The sequence below is a fragment of the Microtus ochrogaster genome, linkage group LG1, assembly GCF_000317375.1.
Source record: "Microtus ochrogaster isolate Prairie Vole_2 linkage group LG1, MicOch1.0, whole genome shotgun sequence".
Lineage (NCBI taxonomy): Eukaryota > Metazoa > Chordata > Mammalia > Rodentia > Cricetidae > Microtus > Microtus ochrogaster.
This window is the reverse complement of record NC_022027.1, coordinates 51982720-51995125: the sequence shown is the minus strand read 5'-3', so window position 1 is coordinate 51995125 and position 12406 is coordinate 51982720. Positions and strand designations below refer to the sequence as shown.

General features: G+C 46.4%; 1 protein-coding gene across 1 annotated transcript in view; it reads left to right on the top strand.

Annotated features, from left to right (window-relative positions):
- The window catches only part of Wdfy3 (WD repeat and FYVE domain containing 3), a 216963-nt gene that overhangs the window by 191721 nt on the left and 12836 nt on the right, over positions 1 to 12406 (top strand). The window contains exons 54-62 of the mRNA XM_026785032.1: positions 984 to 1137; positions 4994 to 5085; positions 5166 to 5378; positions 5634 to 5781; positions 5885 to 6039; positions 6769 to 6927; positions 8847 to 9026; positions 11101 to 11283; positions 12328 to 12404. Of these exons, the coding sequence (XP_026640833.1) occupies positions 984 to 1137; positions 4994 to 5085; positions 5166 to 5378; positions 5634 to 5781; positions 5885 to 6039; positions 6769 to 6927; positions 8847 to 9026; positions 11101 to 11283; positions 12328 to 12404 (1361 nt within the window). The remainder of the gene's footprint in view (positions 1 to 983; positions 1138 to 4993; positions 5086 to 5165; positions 5379 to 5633; positions 5782 to 5884; positions 6040 to 6768; positions 6928 to 8846; positions 9027 to 11100; positions 11284 to 12327; positions 12405 to 12406) is intronic.

Sequence of the window (12406 nt, the reverse complement as noted above, 5' to 3'; positions counted from 1 at the left end):
TCCGGAAAGACATCTGGGGATAAGGACAAAGCTCTATCTTGCAGTTTCAGGGTTAGTTAAGGAGACAGCTATACATTGTTTTGAATGAGTAAATTGTGCAGTGTTTTTTAGAGTGTGATCAACCGTGTCAGAAATGCAGGTGAAGAGTGGAAAGTGGGGGGAGGGAGGCGACTTAACAGAGTTGGCTTGGGGAAGAGGGGGGAAGGGCCCTGCAAACACCTGAAACATAGTGGGATCTACACAGGGCCCAAGGCAAGCATATGCCTGGCAAAGGGTGGGGACAGCAAGGTGCCAGGGTACCCAGAACAGAGTGGAGAAGCAAGAGACCTCAGCTGCCCTTAGTGGCCTTTGGTGTTTTCCTATAACAACTGTCGAATGCTCCCTTTTCCCTAAAGCACCGTCAGGGTCTGACAGGAAAAAACTGAGGGCGCGTGGGTAAAAATGCTTTCTACATTAACATGTTTTAGCAACCATCAACCTCTGATAACTTTCTACCCAACAGAATCGCAGCAAAACTTAGGTGTGTTAATTTACATTAACATGCACTAGAAAGTCATGGAATCCACCAATGGCAGATAGGAACGGGAGTCCTGTGTGGAACCTGGTACCCTGTGAGCTGACGTAAAGAGCAGAACTGGCCAATCATCCGCTCACACTTAGGAACTTGACCTTCCAATTACATGGGTCCCCACGAGAATGTTCCACATGCCTTCATCCTTTGTGGAAGATTCTTACTCCTCATAGTCTTGCTGTCTCTCTAAAGACTAATAGTCTACAATCTTTTTGTTTTAATTTTACTTTGACTATAAAACATATACTGGGCATCTTTTGTAAAGAATACACCAAAGAGAAAAGGATTTTATGATTATTTCAATTTCTGTTTGTTTAATGTAGGATGGCAAGAAATGAGAATGTAGGCAAAGGTGTATGAAGTGTTTCAGCCCTTGTACTTGACAAACTCTGTTCCCTCCTTCTGCCCACAGGGCGGACACTTCGATCTGGCAGACCGGATGTTCCACAGCGTGCGTGAGGCCTGGTACTCCGCGTCAAAGCACAACATGGCAGATGTGAAAGAACTTATCCCAGAATTTTTTTATTTGCCAGAATTCCTGTTCAATTCTAACAACTTTGACCTGGGTACGTAGAAGTGGCATTTCTTGGGACCGTTAGCAGTCTCTCTTACAAAGTCTGTCTGCGGTGTTCGGACAGCACGCTCCCTGTAATGCACATTGCCGTGCTGAGTGCTTTGAGTGTCTAAATGAAACACAAGAAAGCAAGTTCATGCCTCAAAAGAGCCAGTTCAACTGGGAATCTGGGAGAAATTTAACACTGGCACAGGCGGCATCCAGTAGTTGCGGTTGTGTTGTTCAGTGAAAAGAAAGTGGAAAAAAATGTATTTGAGAAACATCTACTGTTGAAACCCTATCAATGGCCGAGGGTGATGTGTACAATCCCGTGCATTTTATTCTTATATGCTACCAGAGGCATCATCACTTTATATGCCCATTTTTTTTAAACTATGATTTAAAAATAATTTAAATCATGTTTCTTTGTCCTGTGAGTATCCTATTTTCCAGGTTGGGGTGTGGGGGGTGTACCAAATCAGCATGTCTTGAAAAGAGAAAATCTCCATGCGTAGTGTTCCTTCTGTTACCTGCCAATTAGGGGAAGAGACTTTGCCTTCAGTTACAGTCTTGTGGGTTATGATTTGCTGATCTCTGCTTCTGAGGGTTTCTTTGAAAGCAGCAAATCCATGGTTCCCACTTTAGACTATTCCAGCCAGCTGCTCCTCTGTTTGTCTTTTTTAAGAACCTGATGTCTGTTGTTTCAATGGTTAAGCACAGATGTACATGATGGTGCTCACCTGCCGTCCAAGCACTTGGGAGACTGGTGTGGGGGGTGATCTTAGGGTGCAGGCCAGCCCAGTCTACAGAAAAACCAAAGACTGGGGTGGGGGGTGATCTTAGGGTGCAGGCCAGCCCAGTCTACAGAAAAACCAAAGACTGGGGTGGGGTGGGGGTGATCTTAGGGTGTAGGCCAGCCTAGTCTACAGAAAAACCAAAGGCTGGGGTGGGAGGTGATCTTAAGGTTCAGGCCAGCCTAGTCTACAAACAAACCAAGGGAGTAGTAAGCATAAAAACACTACATAAGCTAGTGGTTCACTCCTACATGTGCGGAATGGAAGCCAGAGCTTAAGCAGACACACCCAGCATGTCACATGACATACACGGCAGCTGAGCTGTGTGTGAGTGCCATGTCACATGACACACGTGGCAGCTCAGCTGTGTGTGAGTGCACTCACGCATGAGCACAAGTGCAGAGTATGAAACATTACTCATCCCACCCGACAACATATACCTGATCGTATGAGAAGGCTGTAGGAGGTTTCAGTCCACAGTCTGCTTGGCCCTGGGGTTCAGCCTATGCTGAAGGGGAGCATCGCAGCATAGGCTTGTGGGGTAGAAGGGCCACTCTCCTGGGCCTGGAACGCAGAGTGAACTGAGCAGGAAGGACCGGTGTTTCTCTGTCTTCAGAACGCGCCCAGTGGCCAGAAGACCACCCCTGAGCCCAGCCTCCTTGTAGCACCGGTCTGACCAAACAAGGGCCTCGGGAGACATTCCACACCCGGGATAACAATAGGGGAACCTTAGAAGCATCATGCTGAGTGGTAAAAACCCAGCTCCGCTATTGTTGTCACACAACATATGATGCTTTGGCCATCCTCAGAACAGGTAGACCCCAGACTCACACACACTGTGACTGCCACGTGCAGGAGAGAACACTGAACTGCTCCGTGGTTTCTCGGGGACATAACGGTGTTCTGGAGCTACCTAGAAATGCTGGCTGTGTGCCTGCTGAATGACCAAATGCCACAGAATTGGTCTCTTTAAATTGATCAGAGTCGTCCTATGACTCTTACCTCAAGAACAAAACAAAACCAGGTTTCCGCTCTCCGAGCAAAGATCAGTGGCGTGAGAGAAAGCACACTGGCTTGTTTTCTGTTTGTGCTCCTGTTCTTGTGTCTTTCCTGGGAAAGACCTGCAGGATACATAAACTAAGGGGTTTTTTGCGACTGTGCCAACTTCAGATATCTTTAAAATGACTGGTAGTTCTGAAGAAATATGTCTGACATAAGTATTCTCTAAAGCTCAATTATTTCTCAAAGAGGCCTAGGGATTATTGCTTGGTTTTAATCAACAAAAATTTGGTCTGTGTGGCTGGAAAGATGGCTCAATGGTTAAGAGTGAGGACCATCTTGCCAGAGGGTCCTAGTTCAGTTCCCTGCAGCCATGTAGAGTGACTCACAGTTGTCTGTAATTCACACACACACATGCACACACGTGCGCACACAGACATATACACAGAGTGGGGATCGATTGAGGGGCTGAGAGGGAGCATGTAAAGTGTGTGGTCACTATAATGATGACTTTTTGACTTTTTAAGTCACGTGGTAGTTTCTTTGTGTTTTGTGTTTTTTGAGACAAGGTTTCTCTGTAGCTTTGAAGCCTGTCCTGGAGCTCGCTCTCTAGACCAGGCTGGCCTCGAACTCACAGAGATCCAAGTGCTGGGATTGGAGGTGTGCGCCACCACTGCCAGTCAGTAAACTGGTTTTTACATCCACCACATTGTAAATGATTAAGTCACAACGATGAAGACGTGATGGTTTCTGCAGGAAGTGTTTTTTCTGGCTGTCTCTTTGAGGCAGCCCAGTGCTCTGATATTTGAAGATTGCGCTTCTTGACAAAACAGCACAGTGTTGTTTATCTAACCAGCTGCCGCGAAGTTAGGCTGCTGGTTTAGTGTTCCAGTAACTCCAGCATGGTGCCATCTCATTTGTCCCTATGAGAATTATAAGCCAAGATGACTTTTTAGAATTAGTTCATTAAAAAACCCGCTTTTCCAGATGATAATTCCAGTTAATTTTTTAAACCTCAGAGCAGATGTTTTCTTTTTCTTTTTTCTTTTTTCTTAAATTGGGAATCTTGTTTTCTAGCCCAGGCTAGCCTATTACTTACTGTGTAGCTTAAGGTAGCCTAGAACTTGCTATGTATAGCTGAGGCTGGCCTCTAAGTGTTGGGATTATAAATGTGTACCACTGTACTTGGCTCAAATTATTTCTTTAATACTTTCAGATTATCTAATATAACTTAAATAAGTTTATATGGAATAAGGATCAATATTTATTGCAAAATGATGTTTTTGTTTCTGACAAGAGGCTCTAATTTTTCCAAATGTTTTTTCTTTTAATGTTGCAAAAATTTATTGTTTCAGATTTTATTTTTTAATGAGAATCATCACTGCAAAATATCTGTTTTCTGTGGATGCCTCTTAAGTGTCAGCCTGGCATGGTTGCCCTAGCCTTTCATCCCAGCACTTGGGAGGCAAAAACAGGTGATTTTCTGTGAGTCAAGGCCAGCCAGAGCTACACACTAGAAAGACTCTGTCTTTAGTGTGTGTATGTGTGTACATTTATGCGTGTGTTCATGTGTGTGTATGAACAGATGAGAAAACTCATGTACTGAAGTTACTGCAACATGTGCCATTGAAAAGAGATTCGCAGTTATCAGCATTCTAGAAACTGCTGTGTTGCTCTTAGTGAACCGTAAGCTTAGCCTCAGAGCCTCCAGGGTCTTACCAGGGAGAAATTGTGTTTAACTTTGTAAGTTAACCCTCCTGAAGGACACTTGAGGGAGTTTTGCTTGTTTTGTTTTTTCTTTTTTTGAATGTTTTGAATGCAGTCTTTTTTGAATGAATTTTTTTGAATGTTTTGAATGTTTTGAATGTTTTGAATGTTTTTGAATGCAGTCTTTCTGAGGCTTGCTCTAGGGAGCAGCCTTGGAGAAAGGCCACACAGCCTCAGGACAGGGGAGGGTATTCTGTGCTGAGGCTGAATAGCTCTGATGATGAGTCTAGCATAGTTTCTGTCTCTTTAGTAGGCAGCCAACCACTAAACTACTCTTCCACTTTATTCCTAACGTGTCCAATTGCACAGGCTGCAAACAAAATGGCACCAAGCTTGGAGACGTCATCCTACCACCCTGGGCAAAGGGAGACCCGAGAGAGTTCATCAGAGTCCACCGCGAGGTAAGGGAAAGCTGGGCTTCTCTGGTTGGTGACCGTACACGGAGCGAGGATATTTTCATTCTGTTGACCTCTGAACCCAGGCTCTGGAGTGTGACTACGTGAGCGCCCACCTGCACGAGTGGATCGACCTGATCTTCGGCTATAAGCAGCAGGGCCCTGCAGCAGTGGAAGCTGTCAACGTCTTCCATCACCTCTTTTATGAGGGTCAAGTGGATATCTACAACATAAACGACCCTCTGAAGGAGACGGCCACCATTGGCTTCATTAACAACTTCGGTCAGATCCCTAAGCAGGTATGGAGGTTCTTATCCTTCGTGGGTCCTTTTCCTGGAAAATAACTGCCAGTCGAGGTCTAGTTTGAGTAGATTGTATGTCTTCAGAAAGTTAGTTGAGCTTTGTGTTGGGTATGACGGCCCCAGCTCTGGCACCGTACCCTGTCGCTGTTACTGCGGTTCGTCTCCTAGTCTCAGCCTTTGAACCTCTTTCCTCAGATGATAAATGGGGTGATGTAGTTGATGTCACATGTAAAGTGTCCTCCTCCTCCTCAGCTGTTTAAGAAGCCTCACCCGCCAAAGCGAGTGAGGAGTCGGCTCAACGGAGACAACATGGGCATCTCCGTCCCCCCAGGAGTCACCAGTGACAAGCTCTTCTTCCACCACCTAGACAACCTGAGGCCTTCGCTGACCCCTGTGAAAGGTAGGATGGTGGGCACCAGAGCCTGGGGTCAGGACGTTTGCTCCGTGTGTGAGGCTTGAGATCCTACATCCTCATCTGTCTTAATGCAATGATTTCCATACAGAACTCAAAGAGCCTGTGGGGCAGATTGTCTGCACAGACAAAGGAATTCTTGCAGTAGAGCAGAACAAGGTTCTTATCCCACCAGCATGGAACAAGACCTTCGCCTGGGGCTATGCAGACCTCAGCTGCAGATTGGGGACCTACGAGTCAGATAAGGTGTGCATTGCTTCCCTCCTTCATCCTTCCCCTGCAGTCTGGACAGCCTGGCTTAACAGCTGCAGAGAAGCTGGAACATTTCGGAGCCTGAAGACCAAGTGTTTCTGGGAAACTTGTGACCTGGGTGCTGACAGCTTCTCTCCCACTCCAGAATTCTTCTAAGAGATCCTAGTCAGCAAAGGGCTCACCATTTCTGCAACCCAAATACCCTCCTTGTTGTCAGGTCACAATCTGGCCGCTCATCATGGTAACAGTAGCCTAAAGCAGCCCCTCCTACAGCACAAAAGCTGTGCTGTGTCCTAGAGAAACAGACGGGTAGTCTGGTAGATGTTGCCCTCTGCCGGCTCCTCCCACCCAGGTAGATTGTATAGCCCCCTGGTCACACTGGGCACTGTTCTCTGTGGGCAGAATGCTCCTTAAACACGCATGTTCACGGCGGACATGCTACCATCCCACAGGTTGAACATCATTTTTCCCAAATGGGGTAAAAATCAGACTGGTATGAACACAGTCTCTTAATTTTGTTGCTTAGCAGCTTCTGTAGCTTAGACGCTCTTAGGCAGTTGGGATAGAACTTCAGGGGAACTGTCACTAACTGAACCCTGTCCACTGCAACTGAACCCAGCCCAGAGTGAGACAGCGCATGCTTGGGCTGCCCTCCCCGGGAGCACAGCGCAGCTCTTCCTCAGCACTTGGTGGCCTGCGTCTCATGTCTACTTTGTTTGACAGGCAGTGACTGTCTATGAATGTCTGTCCGAGTGGGGCCAGATTCTCTGCGCCATCTGCCCCAACCCCAAGCTCGTGATCACGGGCGGAACAAGCACGGTGGTGTGTGTGTGGGAGATGGGCACCTCCAAAGAAAAGGCCAAGCCCCTCACGCTTAAGCAGGTAACCACAGCAGGGGAGAGGGTGGGTGCATGCTTGCTCAGCTGCCAGGCTTTAGAAACTACAAAGGCCTCCTTAGACCAGAGCCACTCCAGACAAACCCAGAGCATGGTTGGGGACGTGTCGTTTGGCTGTGAGGGTGAAGCTGTATGTTGTATTTGGCTTAGGACTGTTTCCAGTCTGTAGTTTAGGCTGTCTTCAGACTCCTGCTTCCCCAACCACCATCTGACCCAAAACATTAATTTACTAAAAATACTTTTCAATAATCAGAATAAGCTGTTTCTCAAAAACTGTCTCTTAAAATCTAAATGAAGTTGTCTTTGGGGACTATATTTCAGGATACTTAAACACAAATGTTTCTTAGAAATTCTTTACCCCACGTGTATTTTCTGTCGATTGTCGTTAATGCTCCCCACAGCGGCTCCACTTAGCTGGGCCACCAAGTCTTAGTTGTTTGTCATTTGTCATTCCTAAGAGCAGATCAGATTCGTTCACGTGTCAGCAGAACACTGATGGTGTTGCTGACAAGTGTTTTGATTACTTAATCATTATTTGATTCTATTAATTTTTACTTAATGTAAAAGCTTTTTTTAATGGAGTCCATTTTCTGCTTTCAACTCTCTGTGGATTTTAGGGTGAATTCAGGGCCCAGGGCTTGTGTTTAGGCTCCTCTGCCCACAGCACCATCCTTCTAGTATTAAACTGCTTTGTAGTGCTGGATCTGCGAGGCTTCATCGCAGGTGTTTTCAAAATAAGGAGGGTACATCCATGTTTTTAGGATATAATTTGAAAAGCAATTTATTAATAAGCTATCTCATTTGTTCATACAGACCTCTGAGCCTCAAGTTACAAGGTAGTTACTGTGTCTGGGGGTGAGAGCATGCATAAAAGGCATGCAGCGTTACCTTTGAGATAAAGCCAGAACTTGAGTTCAGATGTGACTCTATCTTAAAGGCAAAAATCAAACAAACCATGTTTTAGCTGTATATGGGGAGAATTAAGTCCCTTGTCCAACAACCTTCCACACAGAGCAAAGGGTCCTTCTGATCACTACAATGAGCATGTGAAGGCATTCTCCACAGCACCAAAGGTAAGGCTGCTGGCGGTCTTGCTAACCACACTTCCGGCAGAAACGACTCACAGGCAGCCAATGGACTTTGAGCTCATGTGCCGTCAGTGTGGACTTAGGACTTAAAACAGTGTTCTGTGTTTGCCCAGCATATCTCCAGGTGTCTATAAGACCACAAAATTAAGGCAGCTCCTTCTGTAAGCAAGCATGTCCCACTGGGGACAGGGGAGGCGGCATATTTTCAGTAAATGAAACATTGATTAGAAACTTCTCTTAACTCTTCCCTAACCATCGCACATTGCTGTTCTGGGCTCCATTAGCTCTTCTGCTGCAGTCCTGGAAGGAGCCACCCAGTGCAGACTCCTCCTGCAGACACAGCTGCAGCACAGCAGAATGTAGCTGTGGCATGTCAGGACCAGACCCTTCATCTTTTAGGACCATGTACCACAACCATGCAATTTTAATTCCTTTACTTCTGAGCATTTGGTTCATCCTCTTTAAAATTGCAGGTGCTCACAATCATCTAAAGAGTTTATGGCAGAAGAATAGAAAGAAGCTTAGCTTACGGTCTCAACTTTGGCCCCGTAGTCAGCACATGATCCCGGGAGAGTGGAAAGAGTCCAAGCCAGTGGTAGCGGACATTCCCCCTTCCTTCAAAGGTCTGGGCCACCATTTTCCATCCTGCTGAAAAGAATGGAAAGGAGGAGAGTCTAGACCGTCACCCCCGCACCTGCTCTGGGCATCCGGCTCTCTAATAATGAACCTGTCCTTCTGCTGGTACTAGAAGACTGGATACAGCTAGGCTACTCTGCCATTGTGGTTGGCCTGATTTCTCGCTTTCCTCCCTTTGTAGGCTTTACTTGGCCACACGGACACTGTTACCTGCGCCACAGCATCGCTAGCCTATCACATAATTGTTAGCGGGTCCCGAGACCGAACCTGCATCATTTGGGATTTGAACAGACTGTCGTTTCTAACCCAGCTCCGCGGCCACCGAGCTCCCGTTTCTGCTCTTTGTATTAATGAGTTAACAGTAAGTAGAATGTTTAGGAAACATACGGCCAGACTAAACACAGACGGAAGCTCTTTGGAAAGCTGATGGATATTCATGTTGTGTATTCACGATGTAGGAGCCACTGCACCTGCTTGAAAAGCAAGTGGATGATTAACTTTATAATCCAAATAACAACAAAAATGTAAATCACAGGACTTGCTAACAGTCTAAGCGCTTTGTTGAAATTCTTTGTACAGTAAAAACTATTAACCACTGGGTCAATGAACGAGAGAAAAATAGTTATCAGGTTACTTAAAAAACAGATTTTAAAGTTACCAGAAGATGGTAGCCTCTTTAAAAGTTGGTGTTTCATATATAAATAAATGAATCAGAATAAAATGAATGCCTTGCCCTAGAGTCTCCTGGCAGACCAAGGCCTTCTGAGGTAGATGAGGAGGAGATCCGTTGCTAAGCTGGAATGATATGCAAGAGGAGCTCAGGTGTGAGACTTCCTTTCTGCGAGGCATCCTGTGCAGATGGTGCTCCATCCGTAGAGCAATCCTGGGAATTAATAGCAACCTACCTGTTGGCTTCCTGGCTACACATACTCATTTGCATCTTACCCTGGCCCTGACCTGGGGCTTTCTTCTTAACACAGTATAAGATTCTTACTATCATCCGCACAGCCTTCTGCCTGGAAGGACCCTTATAACTTTGGTTTCTTCTAGGTGATACTATTTGTAAGACTTAATGTTCTCAACATTGTAACTAAATTCCCAACAAAAGCAAAAGAGAAAGGGTCTATTTTGGCTCGTGCTATGTAAGTGGCTATGGTCCATCGTGGTGAGGAAGACATAGCAGCTAAACTGTTCTAGTCTGCGGGCTGTGAGTGGGTATAAGGCAGTTGTTAGTACTGAAGTCTGTAAGAAACACTCAGGCCCTAGCAGGCTGGAAATAGGGCCAGGCCCTAGTCCTCAGAGGCCCACCCTGCAGTGATAAGCCTCCTGCCTCGGGAGTCCAGTGATTCCCACCACGTCCATCACCCGTGTTCATGCATCTGTGGGGTACATTTTACACCCAAACTGTGACACTACGTGCTGTGTTTTAGTCAGATATCCTGCAGTCACTCCTAGGAATTTAGCTCTAGTGATTCCCACACAGAGTGTCACTCGCTGCGAGCAGTGCGCTCAGAGCTGGGAATGCATGGGGTCATGTATGAGCACTGCACCTAAAAAGCTTTCTAAAACTGTGGCACAACATAACTCCTCGGCCTTGGGGTTTCTCAGTGAGATGCTTGATGCCAGCATTCAGAACACTTTGGTCTAGGATTGTTCCTAAGTAGCTCGAATCATGTTTCTAGTCTTGCCAAGCCATTGTACACCCACACGATTGCAGCCAGGGCTCCAAACTGTACAGATGCATTTGGGTTTGTTGAAGATGTTTTAGTGGAGCTTGCTCAGAGGTTAAAGGCACTGGCTGTTCTTCTATAGGACCAGGGTTCAATTCCCAGCATGCACATGCTGGCTCTCAGCTATCTATAACTCAGTCCTAGGGTATCTGAAGCCCCACATCTAGCTTATGTGGGCATCAGGCGAGCACTCATGATGCACAGACATGCATGCAGGTAACAGTTGTGTGCATAGCAGTCTTTTAAAGATGGTTTGGTAAGTCTCAGTGACTTCTGGAGAGATTTCCGTCTCTGATGTACCTTCCATCCACGGCTCCGTCCAGCTTCTCTAATGAACGGCCTGTCCTCTTGCTAGAAATCATCAGCGTGATTTGTTTCCCTCTTTTGCTGTAAGTACAGATTTGACAGTAGATACACAGCAGTCTGTAGCACCCATTTGCCTTCTCAGTTACTGGAGATGCCGCCCTCCTGAGCTCATAGTTTTCCCTCTGCCCTCTGGTCCTGGTGTTTGAGTTCGTTGCTTCTTGCCTCCATTTGTGATCCCTTGCTCCAGCAAAGACTCCTCTTTCAGTTCTTGAAGCTTCTGTTGAGGATACCTGTATTAGCAAGCACCAAATTGTAGGTTACCTCAGAAATCATAGAGCCATTAATCTTCAGGGCGCAAGGGTTTTGAGAGCTAGACATATGTCCTCCTCTTCTCCTCAGGGGGACATTGTGTCCTGTGCCGGCACACACATCCATGTGTGGAGCATCAACGGCAACCCGATCGTGAGTGTGAACACGTTCACAGGCAGGAGCCAGCAGATCGTCTGCTGCTGTGTGTCCGAGATGAATGAGTGGGACACGCAGAATGTCATTGTGACAGGACACTCAGATGGCGTGGTCCGGGTAAGTGACCTCAGAAAAGCCTTCATACTGTTCCCGCATGCATGTACACACGCAAACACGTCTTGAGACCTTCTGTCCATGCTCAAGCTGGACCTAAATGCAGCCCCTATTTTTGCTGCTTGCTGTGTGTGTTGGCATCACAGAGAGACAGTGTGTGTCCTAAGCTCTGTAGTCACTCAGGAGATTTTCCTTTTCTTTGTCCCTTAATTGTATTGTACCCTTTGTCAAGGTGACTGATTGTCACTCTCCTGAATTATAGGCTCAGGTTTAGAGACGAAGAAACTTGACAGCCTCACCCAAACTATATGCAGTGCCTCAGGCAGCAAGTGTGGGGGGGAGGGGCGCGTGTGCAGTTCTGAGGCTACAGCTTCTTCTGCTAACAGACAAGTGTGCTTGGAGGTGAGGTTTGTCTTCATGCATGCAAGACTTTATAAGTTTTGCAACGTTTACTTATGTGGCTCCTGTCTTAGTTACCATTACCATTCCATTGCTATGAAGAGACCATGACCAAGGCAACTATAAAAGATAGCATTTAATTGATGGCTCAGTTTCAGAGGGCCATTCTATGACCCTCATGGCAGGGAGCAGGGCAGCAAGCAGCCAGAGCACAGGAGCAATAGCTGAGAGTATACATCTTATCCTCAAATTGAAAACAGAGAGAGCAGAAACAAATGGGGGAAAGGGCGGGAGGGAGGGAGAGTGCCTCAATTCAAAGCTCACTCCCAGTGACACACCTCCTAATCCTCCCTAAACAGTCCACCAACTGGGAACCAAACATTCAAATATATGAACCTTGAACCTACAGGGCCTGGTTCAAACCTCCACAGTGACCTTGACTTTAAACTTTCTTGACCTCTGTCCTTTGCCCCTAGTGAGGGGTAACTACCATGTAAGGCAAGCAGCCCCATGGGTTCAGAAAAACCTATTTAGAAGCAATAACCGGAACCACACACTTGCTCCTCAGCCTGCACCTTTATGAAGTAATGTGTTCACTGTCTCCAGCTTGACTCTGCCATGTGCTCTTTCCACGTTACTTTATTGCAGTTCTGGAGGATGGAATTTCTACAAGTCCCCGAAACACCAGCTCCTGAGCCTGTGGAAGAACTGGAAACGCAGGAGGGCT